The 22,083-nt window shown below is 39.3% G+C and overlaps 1 protein-coding gene and 1 long non-coding RNA gene across 3 annotated transcripts in view; one reads left to right on the top strand and one right to left on the bottom strand.

Moving 5' to 3' along the window:
- The window catches only part of ASTN2 (astrotactin 2), a 1,158,830-nt gene that overhangs the window by 410,623 nt on the left and 726,124 nt on the right, over positions 1–22,083 (bottom strand). For both annotated transcript variants that reach the window (XM_069073820.1, XM_069073821.1), the window contains 3 exons: positions 12,893–13,017; positions 9,511–9,615; positions 3,302–3,481 (listed from right to left, as the gene is read on the bottom strand). In XM_069073820.1, coding sequence (XP_068929921.1) covers positions 3,302–3,481; positions 9,511–9,615; positions 12,893–13,017 — 410 coding nt within the window. The remainder of the gene's footprint in view (positions 1–3,301; positions 3,482–9,510; positions 9,616–12,892; positions 13,018–22,083) is intronic.
- LOC138150402 (uncharacterized) overlaps positions 2,645–22,083 on the top strand; it is a 113,407-nt gene continuing 93,968 nt past the window's right edge. The window contains exons 1-2 of the long non-coding RNA XR_011165564.1: positions 2,645–3,132; positions 7,817–7,920. This is a non-coding gene — a long non-coding RNA (uncharacterized lncRNA). The remainder of the gene's footprint in view (positions 3,133–7,816; positions 7,921–22,083) is intronic.

The raw sequence follows: 22,083 nt of genomic DNA, 5'->3' as shown, positions 1-22,083 counted from the left end.
ATTTTCAGTCATGTTTGACTCTTTATGACCCCATTACAAAAGAGGAAACTAAAGTCCAGAGAGGACATTTGTCCAAGGTCACACAGGAAGTGGCAGGTCTCCTGATCCATAGCCCAATGTTCCTTCTACTCAGCCAAATTGATTCTCCTCAAAGTGCTATCATCTATTCTGGACTTACTTTCCCAAATTGAGATGCTCCCAAGAATGACTATGTGTACATGTGGGTGAGGGGAGCAGGGAGAAGGAGAGAGATAGAGGCAGCAATGGGGCTTCGAAGCACAGTCAAGGAGCTTGAGGTAGCTAAAAAGAAAGAGGGAAAAATCTAAGAAATGTCTCAGCCCTGAACAGGAATGAGACAAATAAGCCCCTGGATGGCTGCAGTGATACCATAGTTTTTATAAACATAACCTAATTGTATTACTTCAAAGTCCTGAAGTTTATTGCCCTGTTTAATGATGTGTCCCGTTATTTATAGTGTAGCTCAATGAGTCTGCTATTGATTTAATACACTTCTTTAAAGACTGTCATTGTCACAGCTATAAAACGAAGCTATTCCCAGACAGCTCAATTATGTGTCACACTTCTATAAACCTCTCCGAGTCACCCACAGCTTTCAGGGATGCAGGGTGGGGTGGGGGGAGAGGGGAGGCAGGGAGCTCCACTGACCTTGGGTAGGGGGACAATCTGATATCAGACAGTGTCTGTTTCCCAAGGGCCAATTCTGAGTCTGAATTGTGGGTGACTTAGTGTATGTAGGGGGAGATGGGAAAAGTGTGGGGTTTCAAGGTACAATGTTAGGCTGAGTCAGGCTAGGCCAACTCTAGGAAGGATGTTATTTATAATCCTCCCCTGGCTCCCATATGCCACAGAGGCGATAATGACAACTCATATCTTTAGTGCTTCAAGACTTAGAAAACATTTTTCTCATAATAATCCTGTAAAGCAGAAATGTTATTGTACCCATGCTACAGATGAAGGCACAGAGAGACAAAGTGATTTTCCCAGAGTCATACAGTGTTAGTTAAGATTTTAATCCAGAGGGGTGGCTAGGTGGTGCAGTGAATAGAGCACCAACCCTGGAGTCAGGAGGACCTGAGTTCATATCCAGCCCCAGACACTTAACACTTACTAGCTGTGTGACCTTGGGCAAATCACTTAACCCCATTTGCCTTGCCCTCCTTCCTCCAAAAAGAAAGAAAGAAAAAAAATTTCAAGCCAGGTCCCTCTTCATTCTGAATCTGGCATTCTTTCTACTATGCTAATAAATAGCTGCTTTTCCCAATAAATTGTGATCTCCTTGAGGGAAGGGACTAACTTTTGCCTCTTTTGTATCCTGAGCACTTAGCACAGTACCTGACACATAGATGGTTTATTGACTGACTGACTGAATTAGTATTAAGTTCGTTAATATAAAAAACCTTTTCCAAGGTAGCATTCTATAATTTTTCTCATCCACCTCAATTCTCTCACTGCTCCAGTCCACACAGTACCCTGCACACAGTAGTAGTAATTTTCCTGAAGCACAGATCTGACCCTGTGATTCTTCTACTTAGACAACTCTGATGGCTTCCCAATGCCTCTTATATAAAATATTAAGTTTCTCTTTACCTTTTTACAACCTAGTTACAACCTATATTTTAATACTCTTATGCTCTAAAATTCTGCCAAACAATTCTTTCCTCTGTTCCTCACGTAAGATATTGAATCTCTTGTTTCCATGCTTTTTCACTGACCATCCCCATTTCAAGGCAGCCCTCCCCTCCTTACCTTCACCTCATATGGAGCCCCTCTTTTCCTTTAAGGTGTAGCCCAAGTACCATCATTGACAAGAAGACTTTCCTAAGCCCCCTTAAATACAAGCATCCTTCCTCCCAAACTACCTTGCATTTCACTACTTTGTGTTTATTTGCATTTATTAACTTTATATATTTTTGCCATATACATACATCCATATGTAGGTACATACATACGTATATATATTTTTTCATCTCCCACATTGGAATGCAAACTCATGGGAAATGGGGATTATTTCCTTCTTTTTAATTGTATCCCCCCACATTGTAGGCACCTAATCAATATTGATTGATTGATCTTTTTCTGAGAAGCAGGCAGCATGTATTTTAAGCTCTCTCTTTTTCCAGATGATGTTTTGGAGGTTAAATAACTTGCCCAGGGTCACACAGTGAGCTAACAGTAGAGGTAGGCCTAGAAGCCACATCTCCTTTCTCCTAGTCTAGGTGAATAGCCAATTTGCCAGCACATCAGGAAAGGAGATCACCATTGAATTATACATTTAGTTCTGGAAGGGACTTTGGAAATGTTCTCCTTCAACTTCTTCATTTTGCATATGAATATAAACAGGGGTTGGATGACTTGGTCACATAGAAAATAGGTAACCGACTCTTCCCTTTGAGTATAAATCTAACATATTTTTCAGGACTCTTCTTAGAATCTTGTGACATTCTCTTAGAGCAAGGGTATCCAGAGAAATATGAGGAGACTCTAAAGGTAAAATTTCAGGTTTCTTGTCCCTTTTTTGGTAAGATGATGAAATCATCACAGTTCTTTTTCAGGGGAATGTAGAGGGTGGGGGGAGGGCATGTGTGTGTGTATGTACAATAGAATTAGGAAGGGAAAGGTATTAATGGAACCTATTCTGCCCCCACATCCAGTTAAAAACACAAACAGAATTCACATGAGATAGGAGAGCAGCACGTATACATTTGAGAAGATCAAAGTCACAAAGCTGTTAGGACTAGATTTCTCCTTCTTGGGGAGCCTGAGGCAGAACTCATAGCATGCTAGAGGATTTCTGTTAAGGATTTCTAGACTAAGCCCTTCCTTTTAGATATGAGGAAACCGGCCCAGAGAGATTAAACAAGCTTCCCAAGGTTAAAGAGTTAATCAGTAGTTGGACAAAGACTAGAAAAGAATTGGAAAGCATAGTACTTATGCACAAACATATCAAAATAAAAGGGTTGAACTGAACAATACTAGAAGGCATGTAAATGATCACCTACTCCAACCCCCTTCTTTTACAGATGAGAAAACTGAGCTCCAGAGAGAAGAAATGATTTAGTTGAGGTCATAAAGTTGGAAAAGCAATGACTACTGTTCTTTCCACTAAGCCAGGTGGGTTCCAAAATCTTCCCCTTTGTCTAATCCTTTCTGGGGTCACATTTCCCCAAACTGAATTAAGTAACTGGACCAATGGGCTCATGAGAAAGCACAAAAGGCAAACCAAGCAGGAAACTGCATTCCCTTTTTCTGGGTCCTACCACATATTCAGAGCTCACCTTACCTTTCTGATACTGGAGCCATAGCTGCTGTTGGACTTTCTTGCTGGGGAAGTGGATGATGCAGGTAAGCTCAGAGCCATACAAGGCTTCGGCAATGTAGTGTGAGCCATAATGCTGGATGAAGGACAGTAGCTCCTCCCGGCTGCTCTCTTTGTCAAGAATCTTCAGGATGTTGGTGAACCCTGCACAAGGAGGTGAGCACACAAGAGGTGACCAGGTCAGAACCATCAGCCTAGTGAGATGTCAGTAGGGTCATTTAACAGTTGTGAACAAATTAGGTTCCAGAAGACATTTAAACTATCCCTATGGAGGACAGTGAGCAAAAGAAATTATCAGCTTCATTCATTCGTTATTTTACTGAAGAGGCATTAATTAAGCACCTATTATATGCAGAGTACCATGCCAGGCACTGGAAGAAATAACAAGTTTGGAAACGGAAGTATCTGTTCTCAAAGAACTGATATGGAGATACTAATGTGCAAACACAGGTAATAAACAACACAAAATAATAGGAAGCAATATGATTAGTGGAAAGAGTGATGGATTAGAGCCAGAGGACCTGGGTTCAAATTTTTACTCTGCTGCTTACTACCTGTGTGTCCTTGTGGAAATGATTTAATTTCACTTGGTCTCAGTTTCCTTGTCTATGAAATTGAAGGAGTTGGACTAAGTTAGTTTTAAGGTCTCTTCTTGCTCTAAATTCTGTGACGCTCAAAGGGCATTAGAGTTTCAAAATACAATGATGTTTCATGACGTTCAGAGATAAAAGGTGCTTACTGACCAGTGCAAAGGCTACTATGAACACCGTCCTCATCCTCTCAGTCAATTAAGTACAAAACCTCAGTCATAGTTGAATATCCTCCTGCATCACCAATATCCAATAATTTATCACAGCCTACTGACCCTTCCTTGGGAATATTTTCAGCATCCATGCTCTCCTCTCCATATCCACTGCTATCACCTCGTAGCAACAGCACCAAGAATACAGATAATTTTCCCTTTTTTGGTTCAGATATCAATCAATAAACATTGATTAAGTACCTACTATCTGACAGGCATTATGCTAAGACATTACTTATACTTTTACTAGTATAGTATTCTCCTGGTGAGGAGATTCACTTACCAATTCAGTTTCAAAACTCTTCTATGACTTATAATTTTGAGACTTAGGGCATATGGAAGATAAGTGACTTACCTAAGATCTTACAGCTAGTACATGTCAGAGTTAAAGTATTAATGACTCCAAGGATCACTCTTTACTATGCTATAATGCCTTTTGACTGATATTTATATGAAAATTTAAACTTTTCAAAGGGCTGTGTAACTTCCTCTTCTCCTGCTTTATATATCTCCTCTTATTTGAACTTTTTTGGGTAGGTACTACAGGTATTATTATCCGTATTTTACAGATAGGAAAGTAACTGATTTTTCTTTGGTCACATAGCTATTGTCACACCTTAGATTTGAACTCAAATCTTCCTGACTCCAGATGCAACACTCCATATGCACTGTGCTATGCTACCTCTCATTACCTAGACACTGTAACAACTCTAGAATGGGTCTCTCCCTCTTCAAATACATCCTATGATCCACTATCAGAGAAAACCACCCCAAATGTCACTTTCATCACATCATCTCTCTGGTCCCAAACCTTAAGTATCTCCCCACTGCTGACAGAATAAAATACTTATGTGTTATGTGGATTTTCAAGGTTTTCTGCAATAAGGTTCTTATCTTTATTCCTAGTGATCAAAAAACAAGGGTGCTCTCTTCCAGTAATAGAAATATATAGATGATTTCATTGGTATAGGGAGCTCCTTCATGAAGAACTTTCCTCTACCAATTCAGGTCCACATATGTAGACCTCTGCAACTAATAGTCTTAGACTCCAGTGAAAGGTGATTAATTTACTGTATGTGTTGTGCTTTCTAGCCTCCATTACCCTTGCTGAAGACCTGATTGGAATTCTCTCTCTCCTATACCTTCTCCTTATCAGTCAAGGTCCATCTCAAATCCCAGCTCTTTCAGGAAGACTTTCCAAATTATTGTGATTTAGAAACCAACAAAGATGTAGAATTCAGACTTATATAATTATAATGACCAAGCTTGACCCTTGAAAAAAAAATAAGAAGATACACTTCTTTCCTTTTTTCCTTGAAAGGACTGATGTGGGGTTGGGGTGGGGTCGGAAGGGAGGCAACTGTAAATGTAGTATGTTGTATATACCTTCAAACATACCTGATATTGGTTTTCCTAAACTTTTTTTTAATTGTTATTACAAAGCAAGGTTTACTGGCTAGAATGCCATTGAGGGATGAAAGGAAGAGGGGAAGAAGCATATAGGGAAATGAATATGATATAAAATAAAAAATAAAACCAACCACAATACACCTTTAAAAATAAAAGAAACCTTTTCTACCCACAGACATCTCCCTCACTGAACTTATAAAACTCAGTATCTGTATCATCTGCCTACTACTTAATCATATATTGCCTTGTGATTTCTCTGGTAATGTCTTATATCATAACACTTCAGCACAGGATTTAATGTCCCTCCCCTGCACCAGAATCATATTTCCTCTATGATAGAAAACAAACTTCGGTTTGGCATTTGAAGCACTTCCCAATCTGGCCCCAACCTCTCTTTCCAAGCTGATTATATATTACTTCCCCTCACACTTTACCAAGCTAACCTATTCCCTATTCTTATACCAAGCTGCTGATTCCCAGGCAGGACATTTCATTTCCTGTCCCTGTAATTTAGCACAGGCTCTGCCCGTGTCTGTTATGCTCTGCCTCCAGTGTCCTTCAGGGGTTACCTCCCACAAAAGGCTTTCTCTGATCGTTACCCCCTGAAATTGTTTATTCTGAATGTATTTTCTATGTCCTTATTTAGGTATAAGTTGTTGTTGTTTTTCTTCTTGTCAATAGAATATAAGTTCCCTGAAGGCAGGGACATTTTTGTTTTTGTCTTTATACCTTCAGACTTAACACAGTACCTATCACATAGCATTGTGCTTAAGAAAGGCCTGTTGAATTAAACTCAATTGAATGCATACCTATCTTGTCTTCCCAATTAAACTGTCAACTCTTTGGCATCAGGGGTCATGTCTCACACTCTTTCCTATGTCCCATAACATCCAACAGCACAGTGCCATGTACAAAGTCTGTATACTGAATGCATGATTTCTAAAAATTGTTCCTGGTACAGAAGTAATATTGAGTTCTCAAAGGCTATGTCAGTCAGTCAACATGGATTTTTTTTTTAAAGCACCTATTACGTGCTAGGCAATGTGCCAAGTGCTAGAGATACAAAGGAAGAGAAAAACAGTCCGAGCCCTCAAGAACTTCTCATTTCAGTGAAGAAGATGGCATGCAAATAAAACTTTGTCTGCAAGATATATGCCATGTGAATGTAAGCTAACTTCAGAGGGAAGACATTAGCAGTAGAGGACTAGGGAAAGGCCTCTTGCAGAAGGTAGGGTTTGAGCTGACTCTTGAAGGAAACCAGGCAAGCTCTGAGGTGGAACTGAGGAAGGAAACCATTCCAGGCATGGGAGCCAGCCGGTGCAAAACACCAGGTTGGTAGATGGAGTGTCTTGAGTTAAGAACAGCAATTTGGCTAGTATAGCTGGATTGCAAATTGTGGAGAGAAGAGTTAAGTGTGAGAAGGTTAGAGAAATAAGAAAGAACTAGGTTGTGAAGGCTTTGAAATGCCAAACCAAAAAGTTTATATTTAATCCTAGAAGTGATAGGGGCTCACTTGAGTTTGTTGAGCAGGGGGATGACATGGACAGATCTACACTGCAGGAAGGTCAGTTTGACAGGTGAGTGGAAGATTGATTGGAGTGGGGAAAGACAAGAAGAAGGGAAAGCAATTTTAAGGCTATTACGATAGACCAGCAGAGAGGTGATGAGTTACTGGCAGCTTCTACCAAACTGGAAAGATGTTTAGTTTTGGCCCAGGGGTAGAATCAGCTTAGATAAGTTCAGAGAAGTTTAGCCTCTATGTAATGAATTTTTTCACTCACAGCGTCTTACAAAGACCATCTACTAAGGTATTGATGGGTTTTGGTCATTGTCAGTAAGAGTAATATGCCACTGAAGTAAAATAGCCTTGAAATAAATAGAAAAGACCACACTGAAGTTTTTCATTAAATACCAAGCTCCCTTCATGCATTTTGCATAAGATTCAATTTACAAATATTTGATTTACACAGCACTTTTTCAGGGACCAAACTATTAATTAATTAAAGCAAGTTGTGCCTGTATGGCACTAGCAGAAATGGAGCAATATAATTTCCAAGCTTGGATTGAGGGAGAGCTGGGATACAGGGAGAAGGAAAACACCCATCATAGGGAAAGGACACTTAATTAATACACAGCCCTCTCTGTCAACTGACGTCACTTCAATTAATTCACATCATTAAATAATTAATATGGCTATGTTACAAAGATTATCGATTGTGTTAAGAATTAAGAGCAATAATGCTGATTCATAATACATCACTTTTCAGCTGCTGAGGCAGAATATTTTGCAACCATCAATGGATGAAGCTATCCATTCCATGAACATAGTAGCAAGTATGACTGATCTCATTTTGCTAATGGACAAAGGCAGGTAGGAACATGGGGATTTGTTCAACTGGGAGGTAAACTGCCAAACTGTGGATAGGACACTGAGTATTCTAACACCTAGTTTTCTTTTATACCTATTGGCAATATGACATATGTCTTGCTATGTCAGGAGTTCTTCACTTAGGATCTGTTGACTACCTGTTTTTGAACTTTGTTGGGAAAAAGGTATCTTTATTTTCACTAACATCAAACTGAAATTTGTTATTTCCTTTCATTAAAATAGCCCTTTTTTCCTGAGGAGTTCATAGGCTATATAGCAGGCTAACAAAGGGATCTGTGAAATGAAAATGGTTAAGAATCTCTACTCTATGTCAAACACATTCCAATGGAAAGAAATGCTGCAAGAGCAGTTCCTGTGTAGAAAATGGTCAAGGGAAGAAATTAGCCTGGCATTCTCAGGGGACCCACTATGATAATTTAGAAGACTTTAGATAACATTAATCTCTGTTCTCTATGACCTGGATCCCTTGTTATATGAACCATGAAATCTCAAACATGACTTTACCCTGTCATGTAAAGTTACCTCTTTTGTACATTTATGCCTTGTCTCTCCAACTGCAGTGCAGCCAGTTAGAGACGATGAATTTACACTTCTTTTGCCTCCTCATAAGCTCAGAGAATTGATGGACCTATTGGTTGGTTAAACTGTCTGAACTAACTTTCTTGGTTGGAATACATAGCCCAAGGTTGCCCATCACAAGAAGGCACATGTGCCCTCCACTGTACAGTGTGGGGAGATGCTCCCATGTACTACTTTGTTTGACTATTCAACCATAGAGTGTATACAATGAAACCTGTGAGTAAAGATCAGACTTTTCTGCCTGGCATATAGGGCCCACCACAATCAGGTGATACCCTATTTTTACAGGCTCATCTTCTTCCCTTTCATGTACTCATTATCCCCAACACACTGGACTATTTTGCTCTCAGAACATACATCACTCTTATCCCCCCTCCTGCTTACAGATATATATATATTAATATTCATATAGGTATATGAAATTATATCTATCTACTTGGAATTATACTCCCCTTTTATCTTTTGAATCCATACTCATCCTTTGAAACCCAATTCAAATGTCACTTTCCCAAATGGCCTCACTCACCTATTACATAACATTTATTCTGCATTTCTATAATGAACCTATCATGTAATATTGCACATTTTAGTTGCCAATATTGGTGTTATCCTCCAATTAGACTTTAAACTCTGTGAGGGTAGTTACCATGTCCTATGTATAAATTTTATCCCATCCAGTGTCTAAAACTTAATATATATATATACCTAATAGATGCTTGTTATGTTACATTGGTATGTTTGGTATGGCATGATATGGCATGACATGCTATGGTTTGGTATTGATATTGATATAGCAGTGCAATGAGTTTCTACTCTTTATAGAAAGATAAAGTGTGTGTGTGTGTGTATGTTTCTTCCAATAACTGCTTTATTTGACTATGAAGCAAAGAAAGACAGGATATTCATTCAACCAAAAAGATCGAGGACCAATCTGGACTAGAGGAGGATAGCTATTCTTTGTTGCTCCCTACTTCTCAAGTTGAAGGCCCTCACCTGCAGAGAGAGTGATGGTACTGAGTTTCACACGGTAGAGGTTACTACGGACCCGCCACTGCTGGACCATGGGGTAGCCCATTGCCTCATCATATCGGATGTCCCCTGTGTGAGGAAAGCAAAAGACCACAAAATTAGAAAAATGTATCAGTCATACCTGCATAGGTTTTAATCACAGGGAAGTTAGATCCTAGAGTTGGAAGAGACTTTAGAACATAAAATGCTTAATTTTGAAGGGAACTCAAAACACAAATTGCCAGAAATTTAAAGTACCTTAAAACATAGAATTTAAAATTTAGAAGAAGCCTTAGAAGATGGAGTGCTAGAGCTGGCAAGAGTCCTAGAGTATAGGTTATTAGAATATAGGCTGGTAGAGACTTTAGAAGGCACTAAGTCTGACCTCATTTTGTAGGTGAGGAAGCTGAGACATGGAGAAGTGAAATGACTTATCCAGCATCACACAGCAGACTAGAGAAAAGTCTAGCTCTGTGTGATATTTTGTCAAATCTTTTAACTTGTACAGAACCCAATGAGATAGCCACCTGATTGCCTCATTTGGGGTGAAGGGGAAGGGCATTAAGGAACAAATGAAATAAAGAATGCTGAAGTGTTTTGTAAATGTAAAAGTGTCATGGTATAGGCAATCATTATTCCTATACCAAAGTCTTCCTCCAACAACTACTCATGGCACAGAGATGACACGGGGTTCTAGAAGACACTGCCTGTATTGTATAGACTCTGGCAGGTTGTACAAAGCTGTGAAGCCTTCACATTGGCTTTGGAGACACACAATAGACATAAGTCTGTTGTCTAAGGAACAGCCCAAGTGTGGTACCTTTCTCATCTACAGAAGTTTGGCCACCATAACAACTCAAGAAGATTATCTACTGAATTTTAGAGGGATTGAAATCTGCAATCTGATGAAATTATGGATTTTTTTGATTCATAATAATAATATTCAAAATAACAAAAAAATAATAATAGTAAAATAATCAAAAAAGGATTATCACTATTATTTATGGACACATGGTGAGAACAAGGCATATTATCTGTTTCCTCCTAGTTCCTTGATGACCTGGAATTTTAAATCTACTTAATACTGAGATTAAAATGAATATATCATTAAATAAGTTTATTTCTTCTTGGACATTATTGTGGTTAAAAAAACAAACAAACAAACAAAATGGTCCATTATGCGCAACTTCTTTTTATTTTTTTTTTAAAGCAATCAGGGTTAAGTAACTTGCTCAAGGTTACACGGCCAGTTATTTCTGGGTGTAGTGCTGAGTATCTGAGCCCAGATGTGATCCCCAGGTCATCCCGACACTGGAGCCGGTGCTCTTACTTGTTGAGCCACCTGGACACCCCTAAGCAATTGGGGTTAAGTAACTTGCTCAAGGTTACACGGCCAGGTGTTTCTGGGTGGGTGCTAAGTGTCTGAGCCCGGGATTTGATCCCCAGGTCATTCCGACACTGGAGCCAGTGTTCTTATTCGCTGTGCTACCTGGCCACGCCTTGTGCAACTTCTTTTTAACCTTAACAGCCATTCAGTACCAAAAAATGTATATACCAATTGTATATGTCATAAAGCAAATATACAATTCCCCTATTAGAACCCATTAGAAATAATTAGGGAGAGGCAGCATGCTGCAATGTGTAGACTGTTGCACTTTGAGTCAAGGAGATCTGGTTCAAATTCTGGTTCTGAAAATCACTACCTATGTGACCCTGGGCAAGTCATTTACCTTTGTTTTTTTAGCCTCAGGCAGCTCTCTAAGATTCCACATAGGTTGTGATTTGTATTGATGGACATAGGCCTCCTATTTATTGTTGTCCATATGTTGATACAGAAGTCCATCCTAATAAAATTCCATTTCTGTTGTTACATTCTCTCTCACACCTCTCCCATACACTTCCACTTTTATTTGTCCTTCTTGGCTACTTTGGTGTCTGCAGAGCAGATACTCCTGGGAATACGTAAGAGGTCAGAAAGATATTCCGGAAGCACAGTGAGCAGCAGGGTACCATCTTCAGGAATCAGAAACATTCCGAGTAGAATGTAAACATTCTACTGAAACTCAGAAGGCAGACAGATATTTCAAGGGCATTTGAACCTACTGCAGGAAGGGATAGAGAAATGATAGATGTGAGTGTGAATATGCTTTCTTTAAACTCGCTTGGGCATCAGCAGGCATGCCAATCTTGGAGGTAGAATGCTACCCAAAGAAAGGGAAACGCAGGCAGGTGGGACTTAGAAAACTTACTTCATAATGACCCATCTACAGAAGAGATGCTGCCTCTTCACGGAGTCTGGCAGTGAATTTCGGAAAGGGATGGTGGTGGGGGTGATGCACAGTTTCTAAGAGGTGTCATGATGGGCAGTGGTAGATGCTCACATTGGAATATTCAATGGAGCTCCTGGTTTCCATGTTGCACAAGGCCTAGCTACAGCAGCATAGAGACAAAGGGCAATGTGGAAAGAATGAACTTTAAGTGAGAGGAAGCAATATAATAGGGGGAGGTGGAGAAACTTGGCAGGAAGAAAGAAGAAGGGAGAAGAGATAGAATTGTTTTCTGGGGAAGTAAAATAGATTTAAAGCATATACAAATCCTACTCCATGATGGATTTTTTGATCATTTATTTTTACACTGAAAGTTTTAACAAAGACATTAATAAAGAAATAGACTTGGAAATTGAAAACTTCAGATTCTAATGCCAGAATCCAGCAAAATGGTGAAGGGAAAAGAATACTGGATATGAATTAAGAGAACCTGGATATGAATCCTATCTTTGACACTTCTCACCTGTGAATTCCTGGACAGCTTACTTATTTTCTGTGTGCTTTAGTCTCCTCATCCCCAAAAATTAGGAGTTTAAACCAGAGATGTCTAATGTCTCTAAATCCATGATCCAGGCTCTGAAGCAAACTTTCACATGAAGTCAAAGCTACTTGCAATGTTTCAGAGGCCTTTCAGGGAGGCAAAAGCACTGGAATCAAAGTGAGGAGTGTTGAGTAAAGAATCCCTGGATATGACATTTATTAGCTGTGTGAGACAAAGCAAGTCACTTCCCTTTTCAGAACGCCATTTCTTAGTAAAAAACTGGGGTTGATATTTGTACTGTATCTATTTGACAGGGTTGTTATGAGGATTTTGCTTTCTAAACTTTGATGGGCTATAGGAATATGAATTGGATTTCATTTGCTTTTTCTCCCTATGTCAAGGATGACACTATATGTAGGGATTGGAGCTTCCCCAGACTTTCTGCCCATGTAACCCAAAGAAAGAGGCATCACTGAATGAGCAGGGCTCAGGACTGGCTGAGAAGAGAAAGAAAGGACTGTGTGAAGGGAAGATGAGGGGAAGAGACATTGAGTCTTACCAGTGAGCATCTGGAGATCAGGAAGAGGTTCTGAGAGTACACCTCGGCATTGCTCCTCCACAGGCAGTGGGATCACCATCAGCCCGTCAGCCAGCTGGGGAAAATCCTTGATGAAGTTGTTTTCCCTGCAGAGAGGAGCAGAGATATATTCCAAAGCAATGGAACAGGAGGCTTTGGGAAAGAGGGGGCAGGGCTCCAGTCTAAACAACCATAGGACCTCAGAGTAGACCTCTTGATGCTAACTGGCAGGACTTGGGAAGTTGTGCCTTTTGCTTAGATTTTAAGGCAGCCTGAAATATGCTTCATTTATAGTGCCAAAGAGAGGAGATACTGTATCCTGAGATATTTTCCATCTCTTCTACTGTCAACTAACTGCCCAATATTTATTGATCACCTAATTTATAAAAGGCACTGAGGGAGATTCAAAGATATAACTGATACAAACCAGCCCCACAAAGAGCTTAAAGTCAGGGAAGTAGGGAAGAGAAGACATGTACACACAAAAAGATAACCCACAATGCAAGATGGTACACAATAAGGGTCAAACGAGGGATACATCATGGTATTGAAAAAATCTTGGGTTTGGAATTAGAGTCTCAGAGTTGGAAGGGACCTCAAAAGATATCTAGACTAACTTTCCCTGAACAAAAATGCCCACTACAATACTACCAAGAAGTGATCAACCAGTTTTTGCTTGAAGACCTTTAGAAAGAGGAAACCCACGACCACTAGAAGTAACCTATTGTGCATTTGGAAAGTTCCGGTGGTTAAGGAGTTTTTCCTTATATAGAACCTAAATCTTATAAATCTTAAAACCTAAAGCAACTTCCATGCATTGCTTTTTCGTTCTGCCCCTATAGGCTGAGCAGAACAAGTCTAAAGCTTCTCCCCACCCCCTACCTCCAGCAGCCCTTCCAATAACTGAAAACAATTATTCTGCTCTTTGCCAAGTTTTCTCTTCTCTGGGCTAGACATTTCCCCTTCTTTTCACTGATACTCATATATGGTGTAGTCAAAAGGCTCTTCTGCATCTTGGTCACCCACGCACGGACACTTTCCTCTTTACATTCGCATCCTGACTTTGCTTCTTCCTGTTTGTGTAATCATGAGAAAGCTACTTCATCCTTGTGGGCCTCAGGAATAAGAGGAAGAACTGGCATATACAATGTGCTTTAAGATTTACAAAGTGCTTTGCACATGTTATTTTATTTGATCCTCACACCAGCCCTGTGAGGTAGATGGGATTATTAACCTGTTGGACAGATGACAAAACAGGGTGAGGGAGGTTCAGTGATCTTCCCCGATACCATAGCTAGTATGTCTCTGAGGCAGGATTTGAGCTCAGGTCTTTCTGACTCCAAATCCAGTACTCAGTCTCTTATGCTACCAGTAGCTTCACCTGTAAATTGAGGAGAGGCTTGGATTAGATTATCTTTAAGGAATCCTCTTGCATCAAATCTCATATTTCTATGTTCCTATAATTATATAGGCCACAAATGCTATAAGAGTTCAGAGGAAAGACATAACTGAATTAGGAAGGCAAAGAAAGACTTCCTAAATGAGGAAGGACTTAAATTGGGCCTTGAAGGAAACAGAATTCAGATGGGTAGAAAGGAGCAGGGAAGTAGTAAGGAAATCAGAGTGTGCATGATAAATTGGACACGCCAGGGCCCAAGTCTACTAGACTATCTAGAAATTTTCTGTCACATAAAGAAGCTTGCTCATACTCTTATTAACTCATACATTACTCCTTTCAGGGGTATTTTCACTTTAAAATTACTGGATAGAAAGGAGTGACTTTCTAATGATGGAATTTCAAGCAAAATTCTATGAACTGTAAGTTTCTCTATTAGGTTATAAACTTTTAAAATATAAGGACCATGTCTTATTTATGTTTCTACCTCTCCTAGGACCTATCAGAGTAGTTGTAGTAGTGTAGTAGTAATAAATATACAACATGTAGTAAGCGTTTATTCAATGTTTGCTGGATAGGGATAGGGACTGGAGCTGTGATTTTACTCGTGTAGAGAACTTCCAGTGAGGAAGTTCCCTTGCCAATGTACATCAGCACCTTCTCTGGAACTCATTGCCCCAGAGAATTGCCTAGAAGACCACTGAGAGGTCAGAACTTGCCCAGTCACACAGCTTGCATGGATCAGAGACAAGACTTGAACCGAGGGCTTCCTGGCTTGGTGGCCAATTCTCTCTCCACTATGCCATGTTGCCTCTCTCAATATTTGTTGAGCAAATGAGATAGTCTTGGCCACTCCCCATTCCTGAAGTGTTCTCCTTCCTCATGTCATCTTTACCTGGCTTTCTTGAAATCTCAGTTAAAATCTTCCCTTCTACAAGAAGTCTTTCCCAATCCTCCTTAATCTTAATGTCTTCCTGCTCATATGATCTCCAAATTATCCTGTGTGTGTGTGTGTGTGTGTGTGTGTGTTTTGTACATAGTTGTTAGCACCCTCTTAAATAGTGAAATCCATAAAGACAAAGTCTGAGTTTTTACTTTTCCCTAGTGCCTGGCGCATAGTAGGTGATTAGTAAGTGCCAGTCAAGGTGTCCTTGCTAGTATTCTTCACTTCATACTTAATAGGAAGCTACTTCATTGATCTTGTTGGGTTGGCCTTTCCATCATATCTATGAGAGAGGATACCCAGTATATAGCAGAGTACTGAACTTGAAATCAAGAGACCTGAATTTGAGTTCCAGCTCTGACATTTAGTGGTTGTGTTACCTTAAACAAGTCTCTTAAACTTTGTAAACCTCATTTTTCTCTTCAGCAAAGTGGGGATGATAATATTTTTACTAACCACTTCACAGGGCTGTTGTGAAAAATGCACTCTGTAAAACATATCACAGAGATGGGAGTTGTCATTCTTCTCATCATCTTCATTGCTAACCTCAGCTCCCCAGTCCTGAGTGCCAAGAGTCGATTTGTTCTTCTAATAGACTTTCCCTGTGTAAGTATTGCCGGTGGTTGCTGCGATTACTCCCAGCCTCTGAAGCCTCAGGGAGGGAGGGAGGAGGAGAGAAGCAAGGGGAGGGGGATGTTTATAGCTCTATTTCTCCACTTGGCACAAACAACCTTGAAGTTAAAAACAAAATGGGAAAAATGAAAGCAGGCAAAAAAACAAAACAGGTACAACCAAAACAAGCCCTTTGAAGCCTGTTTCCCAGAAAGTTGAAAGGCAGCCGCAGAGAACCGAGAATGAACGTGGTCGCATTCTTTCTACGGGCTGTGGCTCCCCTGGCACCAGAGTACCCTGACTTCAACCGCTACAGGCAGGAAGGTTTGGTTCTCCCTTAGGGATCAGGACAGAATTCCCAAACCAGGTTTCATTTTCATGGAAAATGATCAATGATGAGGCATGGTATCCATCACAGAGGTGCTAAGAGTCTGAGCATATGGACGAGAACAAAATGAGCATTGATGACCCTTCTGCTCTGCTGTTTGGACCATTTGACAGTCCTTGCCTGGGGTCGCTATGGGGATATATATGCGTGCGTGTGCGTGTGCGTGTGTGTGTGTGTGTGTGTGTGTGTGTGAGAAAGAGAGAGAGAGAGAGAGAGAGAGAGAGAGAGGGAGGGGGAGAATGAGAGAGAATTTAAAACAGCTCAGATGAACTAATTACAGCAACATGTAACAGTGGAAAGAATCAAAGCTACTGAACGTGAGAGTAATTCTTAAAATATATATATATATGTATATTTAAACAAACAAAAAAAAGACATAAGCCTGAGAATCAGCAGACTGGGGACAGATTCCAACTCTGTCACTAACTTGACTTTGAGAAAGTCATACACCCTTTCTCAGCTTCATTTTCCTCATCTGTAACACAACAGAGTTTGACTTAAGGAAACCTGAGGTCCCTTCTTCCTCTCTGGCCATGTGCTCACACCTCTTATACTTGGGATTCACCTTGCTGGCTTTAGATTTTCCATCTACTGTAAAATGATGCAGTTCAACTAGAAGATCTCCAAGGTCCTATTCATCTGTAAATGAGAATGGTAGGATTGTAGATTTAGTACCAGAAGACATCATACAGACCTTCTGGTCCAACCCCTTTTCTTTTACAAGGAAGAAGTGAGGCCAAGAGAAATGAAGTAATTTGAGCAAAGTCTCATAGTAAATAGCAGAGCCAGGACTGGAAGCCAGGTTGTTGGTCTCCAAATCCGGAACATTTTTTTTTTACCTGCATACAATAAGGAGTAAATCACAGGACTGTGAAGTCTAGAGCTGTAAGGTATCTTTGAGGCTGTCTATTCCAAACCTTTCATTTTACAGATAAGGAAACTGGGATCTAGGCATGTTAAGAGACTCGCCAAAGGAGTCCTGTGAGCGCCTTGTTTTATCCACTTTTGAGTTGTTTTAAGAATCATGTGACACAATATTTGTGGATGCGTTTTGCGGCCTATAAAGTTGCAACATCTATACAGATGTGGGTGGATATTATTTTCATCATTATGGTCAGTGATAATAGCTACTACCCCAACTAACCATTTCAACATCACAGAACATTGAAGGTGTTTTCTCCAGCCAGAAGCTAGGTAGCTGCAATTTGGGACTCAACCAGCAGAGGGCTCTAAATTCCTTTCCATTTGCTTTTCTCTGACAACCCTGGCAGCCCTGATCTCTTCCCTGGGATTTGTCAAAAAACAAAACAAAACAAAAAAACCCCTTTCTTTTAGGCTTTCTAAGAGCACCCTAGAAAGGCTGACTGCATCTTCTACCTGTTGGCTTGGGTGGACTTGGCACCAAAAGCTAGAAGAAGAAGGGGGGAGAAATAAAGCAGGATATAATAATAAAAATAATAATAATCACAGAATTTGAGAGTTGAAAAGGACCCTGGAGGCCATCTAATCCAACCCACCCAAGAAAGGAATCTTTACTCTAGCACACCTGATAAATCACCCTGGAATCTACTTGAAAGACCTCCAATGATAGGGAGCTCATTCTCTGTTGAGGCAGACCATTCCACTTTGGGACAGCTCTGTTGGGAAGTTTTTCTTGTCATCAAATCTAAATTTACTTTTCTGTGACTTACACTCATTGTTCCTGGCTCTACCCTCTGGTGCCAAACGTAACAAGTGCAAACCCTTTTCCATCTGAGAGCTTTTAACAAACTTGAACAGAGCTATCAAGCTACCATGTGCCCTCTGACTCTTCCCCTTCTCCAGGGTAAACATGCCTTTTTTCTTTAAACGAGTTCTCATATGGTGTGAATTTAGCGGGGCTAGAAAGGTGGGGAGCTAGGTCAGGAACTTGGAAAAGAAGGGGCAGATGACCTAACTTGTATATCGTCAGATTTGAGGCTAGGGTTTTGGTTCAAAGGACCTGAGTTCAAAACGTCTCTTTATATTTCTAAGCTTTACTTTCCTCATCTGTAAAATAGAGCCAATAATACTTAATCTTACCTATTCCACAGGATTATTCTGAGAAACAAATTGGATAATACAGTCAAATAATGATGTAAAATAATTATTGATATTATTTCTGAATTAGGGCATCCCCATCCTCTGACCCCTGACAGAAAAGTGTCATGGAATGAGTACTAGATATAGAATAGGAAGGACCTCTTTCAAAACCTGTCTTAGTTTCTTCTTCTATAAAATGCAAACAATGATATTTACAATAGCTATCCCAGAGGGTTATTTTGAGCATAAGAGAGCTACTATATAATAAGCACTATATAAAGTTATAATATTAATATCATCACCGTAGAAGTTACTGATTATGCAAATAATCAGTTGTCTCATCTGCAAAATGTGAAGGAGAACTGAATTAAGTGATCTCTTAAGGTCCCTCCCAACTCTGAATCTTATAATTCTACAACATAGGAAAATGGATAAGGAAATTTTTTTCAATGATGTTAAAATGCTGTATGTAGAGAGGAAATAGAGTCAATGAGTGGATTCTCCCCTTACTGTGACTGTTGAACAATGCCTTTGCAGAGTGGATACTAGGGCAGACAAGGCAGACAGCTGACTAGGGTGTAAAATGCAGAATTTACAGCCAGGGAGGTCTTTTAATATGAATTCTTTAAAATGCATATATCTTAATGCAACTCTCAAGCACATGTAGATTTAGATTACATGGATTAGGTACAGTCAAAACTCAAAGCCTCTAATGGATAATTCTAGACCTTTGTGGGCAGGCAGCACTGAAGCCCTACAGGCTTTCTCAAGAATTTACTCTGTCAACAGAAGGCTAAGCAATACAAATAAGGTGACAAGAATCCTAGACTCCTAGGTCTTAGTGCTAAAAGAGACCAGGAGAGTTCATCCATTCTAGTCCCTTGTCTTCTGCGAGGTAAGGGGTGATTTTTATTTTGCAAATGAAGCACCTGGAGCTTGGAAGGTCACAGAGTCTTATAGTAGGAAAGATGTTAAAGGTCCCCTCTACTGAAAGCAGACACCCTTATATAAAGCCTCTGAAAAAGTCACCCAGTCTCTCCTCCAACATTTCCACTGATAGGAAACCCATTCTAGTATGAGGCAACTCATTCCATTTTTAGAAAGTTTTAATTGTGATTTTTTTTTCTTTACCTTAAGCTGAAATCTCCCTGTGACTTTCACCTATTATTACTAGTTCTCCCCTCTGGGGTCATGCAGAAAAACTTAAATCTGTCTTCCATGTGACAGTTCTTCAAATTTACCAAAGTCCTTCATAAATCATACTTTGTTGTGATGTATTTTATATGTGGAAAGAAAAAAATGCGGAGTTCAGCAGACTACAGTATGCACTGACCATGTATCTGTCAGTGATTCTAGTGTATTGCCTTTGTTAAAGGAGAAAATCATTTATAATTTCCATCTGCACAAGTATTGACCCTTAGCTTCAAGGACCAACCATTGATGGATGCCAGATAATTAAAAAGCCAAGCAATATTTTAAATGTTCAATCTACCACCTATTATGTGCCACCAGTTGTTCCCCACCACTATTGGCAGCAAAACCGGTGGTGGTAAATCAAAATACCTAATTCTGTCTGCCCAATGATGAATGATTTCTCTCTTCACAGATTTCTGAGAGCCAAGAGGAGAAAGCACTAAATCGGGGTAGACAATTGTCACTTAAAGTCATTTTACTTTGTATCTTGGGATTACTCTAAGGATTTAGAACTGGACAGGAATTTGAAGATCAGTTAGACCAACTATCTCCTTTTGCAGATGAAGAAAATAAGAACAGAGAGGTAAACTGATCTGCCCAAGGTCATAGGCTGTAAGTAGCAGAATCCGATTTTTGAACTCAGATCCCCTGACTCAGAATTCAATAACAACAACAAAAAATAACCTCCCGACCTTCCCCCTCCCCCTTTTCACATAACTGTATATCCATGCTGGATTTGAAATTATATAAGTTTCCTAGAGCAAAATAGAAGAAAAAAAATAAGCTTAATGAGGAATCAGTATTTGGATTATAGCAGAACTGAGTATTTATGGCTTCTAGCAATAAGTACAAGCTACTCAGACTCCTATTTTAGGGATTTCTATGATCTGGTTCCAATTCAAGTTGATTCTACAAACATTTACTAAATGCCTACCATGTACAAAAGCAATCTTTCTAACCTTATCCCATACTTTTTTTTGTCTTTACTCATTCTACTTTCCAGTTAAACTGGACTCAATGTCTTTGCCTGAATTCAACATGCCACTCAACACAACACACATACACAGAAACACACACATACATGCATGTGTGTATGCATACATACATAAATACACATACACACATACATACAGCTGTCCCTTATGCCTGGGATGCACTCTGTCCTCATCACCATTTCTCAGAATCCTTGTCTTCCTTCTTTCAAGGCTCAGCTCAAGTTCTATCTTTTCCAGATTGCCTTCCTTGATACTCTCTCCCCGTTTCTTTCTGTTCTCTTCTTCCTTATATTGCCATTTACTTATCTGTGTGCATATCATATGCCTCCTAGTAGAAAGTAAACTCACTGGATTTGGAGATTATCTCACCTTCATCTTTATATCCCATAGTGTTGTGTAGGGAAAGTACTTATTTGCTATTGAATTGTATTGAAACAAGTGTTAACTACAGAGGTGAAAACCAGTTTATTCACAGTATGAATACTTGAAGACTAATAAACATTGTAGAAGTGCCACTTATAAGTCATAAAGCCCCAAAATAATTTTTATAAAAACCTTTAAATATTCAGTAATTGAAAATAACATCTTAATCAAGGTCCAGAAGACCACAGGTAAATAAAATAGACATGAAAATCCTAATATTTCTCTAATCTTAATGGATTCTTTTCCTAAAAAACAAAAACAAAACATATCAATGATCAAGTTAGATATTTTATAATAGGACATGGTATTGACCAGAGTAGTGATGCCTGTATCAAAGAAACATCTTATGATGAGTGCTGTTCTAAACTATGGCTTCTTGAGTGACTTTCAATTGTAAGTATTTAATCCCTGGAATTTGGCTAATGTATGGAAAATAAAATAAAGTATTTATTTTGGTTTCCTTGTATTTTCTTTGACAAACAAAATAATATCCTTTCAAATCCTTCCTTAAAGGATACTGAGACAGGAAAAACCTGCACCCATGCATAAAGGATTACACAAATTTATTGAATCATTGTATGAATGTCCTTGAATTGAAGGGCATGAGGAAAGAATGAAGGATACTTTATCAATGACAAAATACAATTATCAATTATATTAGAAAGGCAAAAAGTAGTAGGAAGTTCTCAAATGTACTTTGTAGACTTTTAGTTTTATGCTCAAAAAAATTATTTGAGATTCTAGCAATAAAGTGGAAAAACCAAATGCTGGAAGCTTTTAAAAAAATGTTATAGCATGCATAATCTTAACACAGCATTGAAAAAGATGATTTCAAAGCATAATATTGGTTTTATAAACTAATTTTCTTGATTGTTATTGGATTTGCAGGATTGGGACCATATGATTTAAAGCCAGAAGGTTCCTTAAGAATCATCTAAACCAATCTTCTTCTTGTATACATAAGAAAACTGAGTTACAGTGAGGTTAAGTGACTTTCCCAAGGTCACAGAGATGGTAGGGATCAGAATCTATACTCAAACTCTGGCTTTCTGATGCACTACTGAGATTATTGGTTTTTCTGGGCAACAAAGTTTCAGCTGAAAATGTCTGAAATTAAGAAAGCAAAATATTTCTTACTGTAATTCAACTGCATCCCTGATA

Source organism: Petaurus breviceps, unplaced genomic scaffold (assembly GCF_028583685.1).
Source record: "Petaurus breviceps papuanus isolate PSGF00001 unplaced genomic scaffold, PetGlider_PUasm1.0 90879, whole genome shotgun sequence".
Classification (NCBI taxonomy): domain Eukaryota; kingdom Metazoa; phylum Chordata; class Mammalia; order Diprotodontia; family Petauridae; genus Petaurus; species Petaurus breviceps.
The sequence above is the reverse complement of the archived record's forward strand: the minus strand, read 5'-3'. Positions and strand labels throughout refer to the sequence as shown.